This window comes from Phacochoerus africanus, chromosome 8 (genome assembly GCF_016906955.1).
Source record: "Phacochoerus africanus isolate WHEZ1 chromosome 8, ROS_Pafr_v1, whole genome shotgun sequence".
In the NCBI taxonomy this organism is placed as follows: Eukaryota; Metazoa; Chordata; class Mammalia; order Artiodactyla; family Suidae; genus Phacochoerus; species Phacochoerus africanus.
In genome coordinates, this window is record NC_062551.1 from 27,470,545 (window position 1) to 27,488,598 (window position 18,054).

General features: G+C 48.7%; 1 protein-coding gene across 1 annotated transcript; it reads left to right on the top strand.

Moving 5' to 3' along the window:
- The first annotated feature begins 2,438 nt into the window (after positions 1 to 2,438).
- Positions 2,439 to 16,582, top strand: CES4A (carboxylesterase 4A). The gene is given in 20 exon segments (XM_053743517.1): positions 2,439 to 2,922; positions 3,011 to 3,014; positions 7,812 to 7,961; positions 7,964 to 8,030; positions 10,584 to 10,610; positions 10,612 to 10,730; positions 10,733 to 10,855; positions 10,858 to 10,898; positions 12,358 to 12,418; positions 12,421 to 12,461; positions 12,540 to 12,644; positions 12,789 to 12,857; positions 13,101 to 13,181; positions 13,709 to 13,789; positions 14,148 to 14,325; positions 14,958 to 15,012; positions 15,014 to 15,101; positions 15,224 to 15,279; positions 16,442 to 16,521; positions 16,524 to 16,582. Coding segments are annotated over 20 exon segments (1,542 nt in total). The 5' UTR covers positions 2,439 to 2,865.
- The last annotated feature ends 1,472 nt before the right edge of the window (positions 16,583 to 18,054 follow it).

Sequence of the window (18,054 nt, forward strand, 5' to 3'; positions counted from 1 at the left end):
TGTGATCTGACCTCTAATGCCATCTCACCTCACTTGCCAGACACATCTACTTATGTCTAAAGCCAAATGGTGAGCCAGGTAGAGACTTGGTCTCCCCCCAAAAGCAGAGGATGCTGGGGGACTTAGGAGAGAGGTCTCCTAGTATTAAATATAGAACCTCAGATCTGGAGTCCCGTTGTGCTGAGCGGTATTGAACCTGACTAGTGTCCATGAGAATGCAGCTTTGATCCTTGACCTCAATCAGTGGGTTAAGGATCCAGTGTTGCTGTGAGCTGTGGTGTAGGTCACAGATGTGACTTGGATTCCACGTTGCTGTGGCTGTGGTGTAGGCCGGCAGCTCTAGCTCCGATTCGACCCCTAGCCTGGGAACCTCCACATGCCTCGGGTTCGGCTTTAAAAAACAAGAAAAAAAAAAAAAAAAGAATCTCCGGTTCTTACCCCTAAGGTAATGTTGCACCAGGGCCACCTGGCTGACCTAGCTACCTATCTATTCAACAGTCCCTGTATCCTAGGTGAGCCATGGATAGTGACAACCTGAGTCCTAGGGACGCCACTGAGGAGCCTGGCCTGGCACAACTATCCACCCATATGGACCAGGTTGTTTCTTCCCCAGAAAAGGTTGTTTCTTCCCCAGGGAGAATTGGCAGGAGCAGAGCCAGCTGCTGGCAGGACTGGCCCTTAAGGCCCACCACCCCCTTCCCTTGTCCCCCACCCCACCCCACCCCACCCCAGTTTGGCCCTTGCTTTGAGGGACTCATGCTTAGCTCATACAGATAAACCAACTGTGTCAGAGCCTGGGGAGCAGAACCAAGTGGCTCTGTCACCTCCCTCAGACTAGGCTCCATACTCCTCTTGATGTGGCCACACATAACCCACAGGGGAACCAGCAGAGTGAGGTCACGTGAGGGGAATCTAGTCCAGGAAGAAGAACATGGTCCAGGCCAGATGGAGCTGCTAATAGCCTCTGCTTCCTTGGCCCCACCTTCCCTGTCCTCCCGTACCTGCCCCTTTAAACCTCGAAATTACAGTGAACTCTCTGCTAATGTTGGTTAGAGAAAATATGGGAAGTACAAAAAAGTTAAAGGAAAAAAAAGAAAAACATCAAAGTCACCAATGACTATAACTTAGAGCCAAACATAGATACCATTTTGGCATCAGTCCTTCCTATCTGTTACTTTAGACATCTTTGGAGTATTTTTGGCATGTCCTTTCCATAGCTAATATATCATATTCAATATACAATTTCAAATTCTGCTTTATCAAGTTATTTAACTACATCAGCCTTTTCCCAAGTACTGATGACAACGGCTGACGCAATGGGTTTTCCCTTTAAATGCTGAACCTACATTAATGCATTTAACCCTCACTGCAACCCTATGAGATGAGTACTGTTACTGTGCAGATTTTACGGATGGAGATACTGAAGTCCAGAGAAGTTAAGAGATTTTCCCCAAGGTCGCACAGCTCATAAGGGGCAGTGCTGGGATTAAAACTCAGGAGCCTAGCTTAGCACCAGCTGGCTGCTATAGAGTCTTAATGGAACACGGTATTACGAACTGTGCGGCGTGTATTTGGCTCTGTAGAGTTAACATCCCTTCCTCTCCCCTATCCCCTCAGGTCCTGTTTGGATGAGGCTGTTGTCAACAAGGCTATAGGACACTCATCATGGGAACAATTTTTCGTGTGTTTCGGGTGGTCTCCCAGACCAAATCTCTCAGTCAAAGCCTGGAGCACCTTTAAGGCTCTTGCTCCATGTTGTTCAGCAACCTCAGGAAAGGCTGCATTATTCATGCCATGGATGAATAATTATTATTCATATATTAATATATTCATATATTAATTCACATATTAATCATTATTCATGCCAAGGATGAAGGCTCCCGCTTTGCCAACAGGTAGGGTGTAAGGGGAGGGGGCAAGACCCCAAGGTGTAGGGGACATGAAGCCATATTGGCACATGAGAATTTTGTAGAAAATGGTCCGAGAACCATCTCCGCAACTCCTGGACCCTTCAGCCATTCAAGGCTTGAAAAAAGAGAGTGTAAAGGGGGAAAGAGGTAGGTGAGAGGTTTTCTTTGGAGAGAACTGTTGCCTCACTGTGAGCAGTCTTGCCTTTGAATGAAGATGGAGTGGCCCTCTTCTCCCCACACCTGTTCCTGCAGGAAGTGCCTGTAAAAGAGACTGGACAAGAGTTCCCGTCGTGGCTCAGTGGTTAATGAATCGGACTAGGAACCACAAGGTTACGGGTTCAATCCCTAGCCTTGCTCAGTGATTTAAGGATCTGGCGTTACTGTGAGCTGTGGTGCAGGTTGCAGTTGAGGCTTGGATCCCATGTTGCTGTGGCTGTGGCGTAGACCCCTAGCCTGGGAATCTCCATATGCTGAGGGAGCAGCCCTAGAAAAGACAAAAAAAAAAAAAAAGAGAGAGAGAGAGACTGGACAAAGCAGAGGGGAGCAGGGGACCCTGAGGCCTTTAAATCCACAGGTGGAAACCTGAGGGCAAAGGGCCGAGTACCCAGGTGTTCTGCTCCAACCTCAGCACCTACTCTGTGCCCAAAGCTTGACCCATGTGACCTCAACTTTAAGCCCATTGCACAGATTAGCACACTATGAAAGGATTGCAGGCTGGTCAGTTTTGTGATGAGCCAAGACCATCTATTGTGACCTGTCACCTCCAGACAGAGACAAGGCTGTGGAGTGATCGGAGAGTTGCTCACATTATCTTCCACCCCATACCTGCTGGTGGTGATTAAAGGAAGATAAAAGTGGGACTGCCCAGTGCTTACATGCTGCAGATATAGCTCCCATCTGACATTTGCGGTGTGGACATCATCCCAGCCCAGGGCAGGAGCCGGCCAGCTGGAGCATGTGTTGGATTCTCTGCCTGAGCCTCACCCTCTGCCTAGAGGTGCAGGCCACTCGGGTAAGCCCCCTGCTTCCTAATGGTATTGGACAAGAGGGACATGAGGGAAACAGGGACAGGCCCCCAGCTCAACTTCTTCTGGGGGCAGTGGGGCAGGGACATACAGAGATCTGGGCAGGTAGGGGGGTGGGCAGCTGGGAGTATGAACATTTATAAAAATAATATTATATAATTATAATTATAAAATATATCTTAAAATTTTATGTTTATAATTTATGATGTATATCTTTATAAAATTAATGATATGTAAAATTAGTATTATATTAGTGTGTATATATATATATAAAAGCATGTGTGTGCACATGTGTGACCATCATGTAACTACCAACCAGATTAAGATCTAAAACATTTCCAGAACCCAGCATACCCCTTCCCAGTCAATACTCTCAAAGTAACCACTGTTCTGACTTCTATCATAAATTAGATTTGTCGGAGTTCCTGTCGTGGCTCAGTGGAAATGAATCTGATTAGCATCCATGAGGACACAGGTTTGATTCCTGGCTTCACTCAGTGGGTTGAGGATCTGGTGTTGCCATGAGCTGTGGTGTAGGTCACAGACACAGCTCGGATCTGGCATTGCTGTGGCTGTGGTATAGGCCAGTGGCTACAGCCCCTTTTCGGCCCCTAGCCTGGGAATCTCCATATGCCATGAGTGTGGCCCTAAAAATAAATAAATAAATAAATAAATAAATTAGATTTGTCTACATAAATGAATTAATTTTTTTTGGTCACACCTGGTAAGTTCCTGGGCCAGTAATCAAACCCAAGCCACAACAACAACCTAAACCATTGCAGTGACAATTCCAGATTCTTAACCCTCTGTGCCACAAGGGAACTCCTAATTTTTTTTTTTTTACTTTTTTTGATTTTAATTTTTTCCATTATAGCTGGTTTATGGTGTTCTGTTGATTTTCTACTATTCAGCAAGGTGACCCAGTCACACATACATGTATACATTCTTTTTTCTCACATTATCATGCTCCATCATAAGTGACTAGATATAGTTCCCAGTGCTATACACTAAATTTTTTTTAACTTGGGGGCAAGTTTGCTAAAACCACTTTTAGCATTTTGGCACATTTTCTTTTAGTTTTTTTACTGCATATTTGTACATAGCTCTGATATTAGCATATACACAGTTTTTTTAAAATGATTTTATTTTTTCCATTATAATTGGTTTGCAGTGTTCTGTCAGTTGCTACTGTACAGCAAAGTGACCCAGTCGCACATACATATACATTCTTTTTCTTACATTATCCTCCATCATAAGTGACTAGATATAGTTCCCAGTGCTATACAGCAGGATCTCATTGCTTATTCATTCCAAATGGAATGGTTTGCATCTATTCACCCCAAATTCCCAGTCCATCCCGCTCCCTCCCCCTCCCCCTAGGCAACTGCAAGTCTGTTCTTCAAGTCCATGATTTTCTTTTCTGTGGAAAGGTTCATTTGTGCTGTATATTGGATTCCGGATGTAAGATATCATATGATATTTGTCTTTCTCTATCTGACTTACTTCACTTAGTGTGAAAGATCCATTCATGTTGCTGCAAATGGCATTATCAGTTTTTTACTCTGTTTTGTTTTGTTTTTTTTCACTTAAATCTTACTGCAAATAGGAGTTCCTGTCGTGGCACAGTGGTTAACGAATCCGACTAGGAACCATGAGGTTGCAGGTTTGATCCCTGGCCTTGCTCAGTGGGACCCTTAAGGATCCAGCATTGCCATGAGCTGTGGTGTAGTTTGCAGACGCGGCTCGGATCCCGCGTTGCTGTGGCTCCAGTGTAGGCCAGTGGCTACAGCTCTGATTAGACCCCTAGCCTGGGAACCTTCATGTGCTGTGGGAAGCAGCCCTAGAAAAGGCAAAAAGACCAAAAAAAAAAACAAAAAATCTTGCATAAACTGTTCATAACTTGAGTTTATACCTATTTACTTTGCCTGGTCCCCAGATGTAAACAATGCTTCCCAAATTCACTTCAGCATATATGACTATGGTTCATAAAGGTCTTTGTTTCAATGCATTTCTGACTGTTTTCATAGGGAGGGATCTAGAAATGAAATTACTGAATCAAAGCATGTGAATATTTTATGGCTCTTTTATATTTTGCCAAATTATTTTCCCAAAGCATTGTATCAACTTATCCTCTGCCAACAGTATATGTAAATGTCCTTTCATCGTATCTTTGCCAGAACTGAGTGTTCATCAGTTTTAATTTATTAGATAGAAATTGTGACTCCTGGTTCTAGTTAGTGTTTTATACTACTAAAAACGTGGAATATTTTTTTCATATGTGCTAGCATCTTGCCTCTGGGTAGCAGCACTGGGATGGAGACCACTCCATGTCAGCTCCCCGTTCGGGGTTCTAGAACACTTTTGTCACATGCTTAGGTGCCCCCAGAGGCTGGGGTGAGGACAGTAAAACCCTACTGTTAGTGTGAAACTCTGACCTGAGACACTGTTTGTGACCTTGAGCAAGTTATATGCGCCTTTGAACTTTTGCTTCCACATTTGTGTAGTGGGAAAGTAGTAACAGTTACCTTGTACATTTTTTTAGGAGGATGAGGGGAAAGCACATGTCAGTGTTTGGGCACAGTACCAGGCCATAATAAAGGCTCAGTAAATCATAGTTGTTGGCTATTCAGTCATGAATAGACCCAGAATTCAGGGCAAATCTGGGTAATGTGACAGACTTTGGCCTCTTGGCTCTGTCCCGTGAGACCTCAAGCTAGTCACTGAACACCTCTGGGCCTCTGGGCCTCTAGGCCTCACCCGGCTCCTCCCAGGGACAATGAAAAGCCCAGGACCAGTGAGAGGGCCATGTGAAAGAGCTGTGTAAATTGCAAAAGGGCTAATCACACAGAGGAGGTTTGCAATGGCCCCTTGCCCCCACTGGCCTGAAGGACCACCGTTACAGCCACTCCTTTGTACTCTAATATTGCTTATGGAAGACCTAGAGAGACCTGGAGATGTGGGCAGAGAGGTATTTTTGGCCACCTGCAGCTGCGATGTGACGGTGTGTTCTACCACACCTGTACCAAATGCTATTCCAAAAACCAGTTGCATCAAAATGTCCTGGAGGGAGTTGTAAATCTAATTTCCTGATGCAACCTGAGATTCTCTTTCAGAAGTTGTGGGACCTAGGAATCTAAATTCTCCAATGATATTTACCAGATAATTCTTTAAAAAAATTTTTTTTTGTCTCTTTAGGGACACACCCATGGCATATGGAGGTTCCCAGGCTAGGGGCTGAATCATAGCCACAGCAGCCAGCCTACCCCACAGTCACATCAATGCCAGATCTGAGATGCATCCACAACCTACACCACAGCTTGAGGCAATGCTGGATCTTTTTTTTTTTTTTTTTTTTTTTTGCTTTTTAAGGCTGCACCCGTGGCATATGGAGGGTCCCAGGCTAGCAGTTGAATCAGAGCTGTAGCTTCCAGCCACGCCACAGCAACACCAGATCCAAGCCGAGTCTGCAACCTACACCATCACGGCAATGCCAGATCCTTAACCCACTGATCGAGGCCAGGTATCAAACCTGCGTCCTCATGGGTACTAGTCAGATTCGATTCTGCTGAGCCACAATGGGAACTCCTCCCAGGTAATTCTGATGCGTAATCAAATTCAATAGTATTTGGATCAGGAGTTCCTGTTTCGACTCAGTGGGTTAAGAATCTGACATAGTGTCCGTGAGGATGTAGGTTTGATCCTTGGCCTCGCTCAGTGGGTTAAGTATCCAGTGTTGCTGTGGCTGTGGCGTAGGCCAGCAGGTGCAGCTCTGATTCATTCCCTCGCCCAGGAACTTCCATATGCTGCAGGTGTGGCCATTAAAAAAGTATCTAGATCAGATTCTCTTTCTCTCCCTTTGCAGTATGAGCCCCAGGGGACCAGGGCACAGAAAAATTGTTTTGATGAGGGAGTAGAAAAAAGAAGTGACAAAGGTGCTTCAGGAAGGAGCAATAAATGTGAGGCCTCAGCAACCCTTGGCAATAGGAGTGAGGATGAGAGCCTAGCAGTGTCCATAGGTAGAATCTAAATTCAACTTGGCCTAATTTGCATCCATTGCAAGAGCTGGCTATGGGGTAGGTATGCTTGTAGTGCACCCCTCCCCCATATAAGAATGGATACATTGTAACCCATGTATAACTATACTTATAAGCACATGGGCACACATTTAATTCTTTATTTCCCGTTTATTTTTTTGTAAGTGAGCTATGCTCGGAGTTCCCGTCGTGGCGCAGTGGTTAACGAATCCGACTAGGAACCATGAGGTTGCGGGTTCGATCCCTGGCCTTGCTCAGTGGGTTAAGGATCTGGCATTGCCCTGAGCTGTGGTTTAGGTCGCAGACTCAGCTTGGATCCCGCGTTGTTGTGGCTCTGGTGTAGGCCAGTGGCTACAGCTCTGATTACCAGACCCCTAGCCTGGTAACCTCCATATGCCATGGGAACTGCCCTAGAAAAGGCAAAAAGACAAAAAAAAAAAAAAAGATGTACCCAAGTATACATTTGTACATACATATGAGTATTAATGCGAGTGTGGATTCGAGTGAGAATGTATATATTGTGATTTCTTCTCAGAAATATGCCGGGCAGATGTTAGCAACAAGAAAGTGATGTAGTCATATCAATATCAGATGATCAGAAATCAAAATAAATGATACTTTAAATAACTAGGAAAAAGTATTCATATAACAGACATGAACTTTTATGCACCTACCAATATAGCTTTGAAATCTTAAATAACAATAGAGAAAAATACTAAGAGGAACACAGAAAAAGTAGGCAAATACACAACTGTAAAAAGCTTCAAGCTAGTGCTGGTGCCCATGGCAGATGGGCCAAAGTCTCTTCCGTGGCGAGGATGACCCTTCTCCTCTCTTCCTAGGTACCTTGCACTCCAGGGAGCCTCTAGTGGTTACCAAATAGGGGACCCTCCAAGGAAAGCAGATATGCATGGGGAGGACACCCATCAATGTTTTTCTAGGAGTTCCCTTCTCCAGACCTCCTGTGGGTGCCCACAGGTTTGCTGCCCCAGAACCCCAGAGCCATGGAAAGAAATGAGAGATGCTACCACCCATGTCCCTGTCTAAGAGCCAGAGGCATGTCACCTGGGAGGTGGGCAGATCCTGAGGAAGGCAGTGAACCTATGCCTGCCTCGGGGCCAGGGTTTGAACAACTCGCTGAAAAGAGTGCATTTTATGGCCACAAGCAGGCCTGGGACCATTCTGGGCCTCGGTTTCCAAACCTAAAAAATGAGGTGGTGGGAGTTCCCGTCGTGGCTTGGTGGTTAATGAATCTGACTAGGAACCGTGAGGTTGCGGGTTCGATCCCCGGCCTTGCTCATTGGGTCAAGGATCTGGTGTTACCATGAGCTGTGGTGTAGGTCACAGACACGGCTCGGATCCCGCGTTGTTGTGGCTCTGGCGTAGGCCAGTGGCTACAGCTCCGATTCGACCCCTAGCCTAGGAACCTCCACATGCCGCGGGGTGCAGCTCTAAAAAGACAAAAAACAAACAAAAAAACAAACAAAATAAAATGAGGTGGCTTGGTGTTTAATGCTGTTCTTGATTCTCATGTTAGAGCTCCAGGCAAGGAGGAGGTACTTACTGAAGTGCCGCCAGAACCTGCCAGGGAGCTGAGTTTTCCTAAATGTGTGTGAGGAGTAGTACACACACACACACACACACACACACACACACACGCACACGCACACACACACACACACACACACACACACACAGAGTAACCCCTGAGCTCTTCCCTCTTCCTTGGTGCTTGAGCCTAAAAACAGGTTCACATGGCACCCCCAGCCCTTCCCTGCAGAAGGAGCTCCAAGATAGGAAGGGCATAGGCTCAGTTGCAGTTTTAACGTCCCCAGGTCTTAATGCAACCTCTCGCTCAGCTCAAGCCCTGAATCACATGAGCATGTTGGGACAATGGCTGCCCTTTGAAGCATGAGGCTTGGCAGTTTATCCAGAACAAGTGTATTTACTGTTTACTCGAATCACCGAGTAACCCACTGTCCAGAACATTTCACGGTGAACATTAACAATGTTCAGCATCAGTTGGATAAATATTGGATTTAGAAAACTGTCTACTGTGAGACCTTGGTGTCAGTTGATTAAACAACAAGTACCACCTTGGGTAGTTATTAAGAACAGGGTGTCCGCTGTTAGAACATGGATGACTTATTGAAACACTGGGTATTGGTTGTTAGAACACTGGCCATCGTTGAGAGAAGCCCAGGCATTCTGAGCATTGTGTGACTGTTATTTGGAAGTCCATGGATCAGGTGACAGAACATGAAATAACCATGACCATCAGGGGGTTAGAGATTGGGGTGTCCATTGCATAGAAGTCTGGATGTCAGTTATTGGAACATTGGCCATGAGCTGTCAGACCCTGGCTCTTTGGAAATCAAAGTGTCAGGTATAAGAATTTGTGGATGGCTTAGGACAGACTATGTGGTGGTGATGAAGGGGGGAACAGAGAGAGAGGAAGTTGTTACAGAGATGGTGGCTTCAACCAAGGTAGTTATAGTGGAGATGGTGGGGGTGGACAGACTCCAGATTTATTTTGAAGGTAAAGTTGACAGGATTTGCTGGAGTACGGGATGTGAGTCACGAGGGAAGGAGAGTAATCAAGGATAATGAGTAGTTTGGGGGCAGAGCAGCAAGGGGACTGGAGGTACCATTTATCAAAATGGAGAAGACTAGGGCAAGAGCAGGTTTGGGCAAAACCATAGTTCGTTTGGGGCATGCTAAGTTTGACATGTCTCATAGATATCCATGTGAAGATGTGGGGTAGGTGGTTTGGATAAAAGGAGCTGGAAGGAGATTGGTCTTCAGCATGGTGTGAAGCCCCGGGCCTGGAGGACAACAGCTCAGGAAAGAACAGTCAGCATGAAAAGAGTAATAAGCATTGACGCTTGGAGCACCCCCAGCCCCTGCTTAGGCCTGGAAGAAGAGAAGGAGTCACCGATGAGGTAGCAGGAAAATCTGGAGAGCAGAGTTACAGAAGCCTCGAGAAGCAAAGCTGTTTAAGAAGGAAAGTATGGTCAACTATAGAGGGCTGCCAGGGCAAGTAAGATGATGACAGAGGTTTAGAAGCTGGAAGTCATCGGTGACCTCTTGATGGGAATGGCTTTGGTGGTAGGCTGGGGACAGATGCCTCAGCTGCTTATAACCCCAGTTCTTGGCAATAAGAACCTTGGCTTTCCTGCTAGGATACTGGATGCGATCTATTGGACAGCATCTTACCAACACTGGCTGTGGCTGAGAAGTGAAGCAAGGAAGGCGAAGGCAATCTGTGGAGATAGAGACAAGCTGCCTGCTGGTGACCTTGAAGTGGCTAGTGGGGGTGGAGGGAAAGACAACTTGTTGAAAAGTTTGGCCTTGAGGGAAAGAGAGAGGATAGTTGCTGGAGAAGGTGGGTGGTAGAGGGTAGGTTTGGGCTGAGGGAAGAATGAAAGGGAAGCAGGTACTTCTTTAGGGTTGGGGAGGTGGGAATGAAGTGCACCTACGCACGCATTGCCTGGATTTTGCTTAGGGTTCTAGTCCCTCGCGGTGACAGAACCTGGTTTGGAATATTCTCCCTATTATCATCTCGGCGCTGGGCCCCAACTCACATCGCACCCGCAGATGCCCTCAGGAGCCCCGGGGGAGATCACCTCCATGTACTTCAACACACAAAAAATACGAGTGGCAGCACTTCAGTGAGGACTGTCTGTACCTGAGTGTGTGCGCGCCAGTGTTAAGTGCATGGGGACCCTCTACTACCGCTGAGTACTCAGCCTCTCACCATGCACCATCCCTGCGCTCAGCATGGGCGACAGCCAGGCCCGCGGGAACTGGGCGCTATTGGACCAAGTTGAGGCTCTGCGCTGGATTCAGGAGAACATCGAAGGCTTTGGAGGAGATCCGGCCTGTGTGACTTTGGCCAGTCATAGGGGGCCATGTGCATCTCGGGACTGGTGAGTGCAGTAACCAGATAGACTCAGGCACAGATGCAGGCTCGCGTGTTCTTATGTGTTCTGCGTAGATTACATGTGCAGATTTGCGTGTATAAGAACGTTCTGGTCCGCAGACCTGCCCTCACCCCTGCCGTGGGTACTGCCCTTCACAGCCAAGGATGTCCGTTCCATTCAGTGGGTGGCCCTGGTGAGAAAACCAAGCCAGCCCATGATGGGCAATGCTGAGACTATGGATACTCAGCCAATCAGTTGTGGGCCAGAAAGATACACCGCACTTCCTGCCTCACCACGTTCCCCCCAGAGCTCTATGCCCAGAATAGAGCCCACCATCTGCCCTCTCAACAGGGTTGGGGCCACAGACTAGGCCTGAGTCAGGCCTGGGTTAGAAACTAGGCTTTGCCTCTGACTCCTGGGGCACTGCTGATGTGGAGTGTCCCTGGAGTGCAATTGTGATAAGGTCAGGTGTCCTGTGAGGGACATATGGCTAGGCAGTGATCAGGGACCACATCGGACAGGGTCTTGTGGCCCACAGTGATTATACTCAAAAAACTTGAGCACGTTCTGTGTGCCAGACTCTTTTCTAAGCATTTATATATATTCATTCATTAAATCCCCTCAATAATCCAAAAAGAGAAGTATTCCCTTTCTACACTCAACAAAAAGAGAAGTGTTCAGATGAAGAAAGTAAGGCCCAGAGAAGTTAAGTAACTTTATTAAAAATGCACTGAAGAACAGGGAAAGGGTTTAAGCAGGGGAGTAGTGCAATCAGATTGGCTCAATCTGCTGGGACTGGGGTTAAAAAGAAGCACGAGCTGAGGCTTGGAGATCAACTTGGGGGTGGGGAGTGTTTTATCTAATGGGACCTGGTTCTGAAATAGAGGTAGGAAGAATGGACAGTAGAGGATGTTTGCCGAGTGAAGCAGGAGGCCAAGTGGACAGCATGGGGGCAGCTGCAGCATGTGATGAGCAGAGGAGAGAGGGAAGGTCCCTGGGGCCAGGTGGATGGTGCGGATTAGGAAAGTCTGGAGCAGGTTTGGGGCACATTAAATCTGAGGTGCCCAAGGGGTAGGATGGGAAGGTCCCTGATATAGTTGTTCCCCCCAACTTGGGCAGCAGAGAAAGGCTAGGAGCTATCAGTGCAGGTAATTGGGGCCATGGGAACCATGGGGTCCACTCTGCCCACATTTCTAGCCCAGCAACAGAGAGAGGCCCTTACTGGTTGTTAAACAGCAGAACCATCGCAATGTCACCAGATCCCTCTGGGACCCCTGGGGAACATTGTGCAAACCAGGACATGGATGCCCAGAGGCAGGAAAGCACTGGCTCTAGTACTCTGACCCAGAACTCCTGACTCCCTCTCAGCTTCTACCTTCACTGGGCCCCTTCAGGCTGCCCATCCATGGCCAGATGGACCCCACTTGTGCATCTATGGGTACCATGTCCCCCCCCCCCCCCGCAGATGACATCACCCTTAGCCTGGGGTCTCTTCCATCAGGCCACTTCCCAGAGTGGCACTGCAGTACTCAGAGTCTTATCACTCCTGACCCGGTGAAGGTGGCCAAGGTAGGGACCTCCTCTCCCCCAGGGTCCAGCAAGGAGAGGCAGGATAAAGGCACCCCTGAGCACATCCTCTCTTCACAGAAGATTGCCCGTCTGGCAGGTTGCAACCACAGCAGCACAAAGATTCTGGTAGACTGCTCGAGGGCACGATCAGAGACCGAGATGATGCATATGTCCAAGAAGATGGTAGGTGGAAGTTCCTTCCAGCTCTCTGACCCAGCTGCCTGCAAACAACTCTTCTGACCTGATACCCAGCCCACCCCAGGGACCCTGACTCAGGAGCACATTGGGGAGACTCCCTTTAACTCTAGTCCACTTCTCTTCCCAAAGAGATTCTTCCACCTGAACTCCCATGAAGACCCGGAAGAGATGAGCAGGCTCCATTCTGTAATTTGAGCAGTTATTGAACATCTACTGGGCGCCAGGTATTTAGGATACTCAGTAAACTATTTAGGCCAAAGTCTTTTGCCCGGGGGGCTGGGGTTCCAGTGAGGAGAGATAATAAACCCTACAAATAAATGAATATTCACCTCTGTAGGGAGTGATAAGTGAATAGCAACAATAGGAGCAGGACAAGGAGGCTGGGCATGTGGGGAGGGATGGGGTTTTCTTTTTTCTTGTTTTTTGTATTTTTTTTTTCAGGGCCTGACCCAGGCTCAGGTTGCACCTGTGCCCTACCTTTTGGGTGTCAACAACCCGGAGTTCAGTTGGTTCTTGCCTTTTGTAAGTAAAGAGGAGGGCTGCCCGCTGCAGTGGGGGTAACAGAGGGTGCCTCTTGAGCAGGGCTGGGCACTAGGTCAGATCCCAGTGGCCCCTCTGGGGATGCCCCGTGCTTGGGGGCTTCCTGCAGTCCCTGTGTAGTGAGAGCTGGCTAGGAACAATGGGGGGAGAGAAGTGTAGTCTCTTGGACGTTTGGGGCCCCAGAATCTTAGGTCATAGTTTGGATGGGTTATCCTGTCCATTTCTTATCCTCCAGGCAGCTGTATATCCTGAGGCCCTCCCTTGCTCCTGCGTCAGGGTAGATGACCCAGCTCAGGAGTGGGGGACCCTCCAGGCCCCCACTTCATTGGTGGTGATGGACAGGTTGGGAACAGAAGTGCAGGAAAGGGTCATGGGCTCTTCCTGGGCTTTGTGCTCTGAGAACTCACCATTTACATGGGCAAGAGCCTTGGGGCCTGGTGTAGCACTGGCGGGAATCCCTCCTGATGTTTGGGATTGGCCTACACCTGGGTCTTTGTCTTGTGGAGCAGATCATGACACTCCCGATAAGCCAGCGCCCTCTGAGGAAAGAAACCATCTCCAAGGTGCACTGGCATACCCGCACCCTTTTGGTGAGGGGCTGTGCTGTCAGGGGTTCTCAGTTTGGTTGGACAAGGCTGACCGCCACCCCCCCTTTTTACCTAGTAGCTTCTCTTCACAAAGGGCTCCCAGCCAGAACAGAGGTCTTTCTTGGGAGGCCTGGGGTTTGGCACGGAATCAGATGGCTGCTGGTGGGCAAGGCTCCTGGGGCTTCCTTCAGGGACAGTTCTCATGCAGCAAAAACATAGGGGTAAGAATCATCAAAGAGGGAGACCTTCCTGGGAAGCTCCCTGTCTCCCTTCCCCCAGGCCAAAAACCCCTGGGGCTGCTGAGCCTGGGTCCAGTTACTGGTGTGCCCACCTCTGGCCCAGCTGGCATCCCATACCTCAGGGTGGATGTGGCTTCCCCAGCCATAATATCTCCAAGGAGCAATTACCACTGGTGATGGAGGAGTACCTGGGTGATATCGATGACCATGACTGGAAGATGTTACAGAGCCATCTGGAAGGCCTAGCTGGGGGTGCTACCTTTGGGCACTCCACGCTGTAGGCTGCCCGCCATCACCGAAGTATGTGGGGTCCCTGGGAGTGGACACCCCCTGCCACTGGACTTACCAAGTGCTCACCCATGCTCTCTGTTCCTCTGGGCTGGTGTAGGATTCCACATGGCCACAAAAGAGGCAGCATGCTATCAACTGTGAGAGAAGAGGGGCTGTTCCCTGGGGCTGAGGAGGGCAAGACCAAGGTCCGCCCAGAGGAGACAGCCTAGCATGTTCAGGGAAGACCTGACACACTTAGGGGCACCTTGGAGATCCTGCCCAGGCTGACCAGGGCTTGGGCAACATGTGGGTGAGAGGTCACAGGAGGGGCTGCAGAGGTAGACAGTGAAGAACCATAAATGCTAAACGGAGAGAGGCAAGTTCAGAAGAGGGAAGAGAAAGGCTTCTGCGATCCTTGCCACAATCCCATGAATTATTTTCATGTCCTCAGTTGGCAGATGAGCTACAGCTCAGAGAGGTTGAGTGAGTTGCCCCAGGTCACTTGGCTAATGAATGGCATGGACAGGATTCAAATCTGCTCCCTTGGTTCTGAAGCCCAAGCTCTTTACCCAGCTTGATGCAGGTGGGTGGAATTCGTGGGTTGGATGAGAAGCCCAGGCCAGGCCATTTCCTGCAGCCCCTCTCAGTTTCCCTGTTCATAGATGCTGGCTTCCCTGTCTACGTGTACAAATTGAGCACCACACTCCCAGCATCGTTACCAATCCCGCACTGATGGTGCAGACCATGGGGATGAGATCGGCTTCATCTTCTGGAAGCCCTTCTCCAAAGGGGCTACAGCCCCACCTGCCACCCACGCTGGGCTTCCAGTCTCCCCACCTTTGTATTCTGACCCACCTTCCATTGCTGATCACATGTCAGCACCCCATGCTCTGTTCCAAACGCCACATTCCATTCTGCCTCCAGGAAGGAGAAGGTGCTGAGCCTCTGGATGATGAAATACTGGGCCAACTCCGCCAGCACAGGGTGAGTCTGGGCCCCTGACACATCTGGGCAATCACTCTAAACCTGATGACCAGCTGTTTCAGATACTTGTCCTTGCATGTCCCACAGAAAATGTGTGATCAACCCAAGCAGAATGTCCCATCTTTCCCTAGTCAGTCACCAGGTCCTCGATGTCCCTAGAATATGTTCCTCTTTGTCCCATGACCACACTCTTCACTCACTCAAGCACTCCACAGTCACTGTCAATGCTCTCTCATGCCCAGCTCAATACTGGGAGCTGGAGTTCAAGGCTATCACAGACATGACCCCCTTCTCCAGAGGCTTGTTAATGTTTAACAGAAACATCAGGGGAGTTTCCATCGTGGCTCAGCAGTTAACGAACCCAACCAGTATCCATGAGGACTCGGGTTCAATCCCTGGACTCCTTTGATGGCTTAAGGATCCAGTGTTCCCATGAGCTGTAAGGTAGGTCTCAGATGCAGCTCAGATGCCACATTGCTGTGGCTGTGGCGTAGGCTGGCAGCTGTAGCTCTGATTTGACCCCTAGCCTGGGAACCTCCATATGCCTCAGATGTGGCCCTAAAAGCAAAACAAACAAACAAAAAACATCAAATTACAATCTGGTTTAGTGAGGATTGTGTTGCGGGATCAGAGGCACTTTGAGAGCATCAAGGGGTGTCTGACCAAGCTGGGCTGTGGGGGAGTGGGGGGTTCCCTGGCAGAGATGCCTAGTTCCCCATTTCCACATTCTCTCTCCATTCTGTCCATCTTCCTATGACACTCAAGGGATCTTTCTGAATTATCACCTCTTCAAACTCTGCATGGCTTCCCTCTGCTCCCAGGTAAAGTCCCATCCCCTTAGCTTGGCACAAAATTTTTTAAAACACTTCCTGTTTCAACTCCTCTCCGGATCCATCCTCTTCACACATTCCGTGTTTTTACCTAACCCTGTACTTGCGCTTCCTCCCAAAGCCCTAGGCCTTCATACCTCCAACCCTTTGCCCATACTGTTCCCTCTGCCTGGAAGGTGCCTCTTTGCTATACGCTTTCCTCTTCTTTCTTGAAGATCTAAGTGTCATCTCTGTAAAGCCTTCTTGGACCCCCAACTCCCAAGGCAAGGTGAATGAGGGAAGGGTGAGAGAAGGAGGCAAGATGCACAGGAATAATCCTCTCTTCTGGGCAGAAACCCCAATGGTGGGAAGCTGCCCCACTGGCCACGTTACAACAAGGATGAGAAGTACTTGCAGCTGGATTTAACCACGATGGGGGTGTGAAGCTTAAGGAGGAGAAAATGGCCTTTTGGATGAGGCTGCACCAGCACTAAGGACTGAGAAGCAGGGCAGTTCTGAGGCTGGCTATGCAGGAGGGAGTCTTAGGGGTTGTCCCACCTCCCAGGCCTTGAGGAGATTAGCCATAGACACATCTGGGACAAGCATCTAGGCTCCCTGTTGCTTCAGTCTAGAGCCAGAGCTTTAGCCGTTGTTTGGGGCCCTGAACCACCCCCTTTAGCCTGACATGCCAGAATGCCCACCTATCTCACTGACCATCAGTTAGTCCAGGCCCTTTCACTGCCCTACTATGCACAGCTACTCAGACTCAGAACAAATGCTTCTCCCCCTTCTCCAAATCCTCCCACCCATCAAGGTCTACTTAAAGCCACTTCTTATGGGAAGTCCACCCAGACTGCCACCGCTCCTATCATTGCACCTAGCTTGCTATTTACCATTTAATCCTGTGCAACTTTATGCCTGTTCCCATTGGCCTGAGGCCTTGGGCAGGTTATATGTTACAAGGAGTGAAGCTTTGATAGCTTGGAATCTTCTGTCCCCTCCATACCCATTTCCCCAGGGCCCCTCCAAAGCCTGGACGCAGGAATGATCCTCAGTAAGAGCATATGACTTTCCCTGAATGTTTCCATCTGTCAGATGGTTGGGTGAAGTAGATAGTTTCTCAATGGGAGACCATGGAGGAAGGGAGCGCTGCCACCTGCTCCTTGTGAGGCTTAAGCCTCCTCTGCTCACACAGTCAAGGGGAGCTGCAGCAGAGTCGCCTGGCCTGCAGAACACTTGGCTTTTTTCCTTGTTATCTCAAGTGCACCCCTCAGGACATCCACATTCTGAGCTCTCTGTCCATTGGATTAGGTCTTGGTGTTGCATCCAGACTCCTCACTCTCTGGCGTATCTAGCAACCTGACCTGGGCACACCCCAGCCTGTCCCACAGGTTTTTGTTTGGTTTTGGTCTCCCTCCTTCCTTCCTTCTTTCCTTCCTTTCTAGGGCCACACCTGCAGCATGTGGAAGTTCCCAGGCTAGGGGTCCAATCGAAGCTGCATCTGCCAGCCTACGCCACGGCCACAGCAACTCAGGATCTGAGCCGCATCTGAGAACTACCTCACAGCTCATGGGAACACTGGATCCTTAACCCACTGAGTGAGGCCAGGGATCGAACCCACATCTTCATGGATACTAGTTGGGTTCCTAACCGCCTGAGCCACAACAGGAACTCCTGTTTTGGTTTCTTTGTGGGGTTTTTGAGTGCTCAAGTATGCCTAACACAAAATGTACCATTTTAACGATTTTAATTTCAGTGACAGTGAGTGTGGTCACATTACCATCACTACCATCCATCTTCAGAACTTTTTCATCATCCCAAACTGAAACCCTGAATCCATTAAACAATAACTCCCTATTTCCACTCATCCCCAAACTCTGGTACCCACTCTTCTACTTCCTATCCTATAATTTGTGTATTCCAGGTACCTCATATAAGTGGAATCACACAATATTTGTCCTTTTTT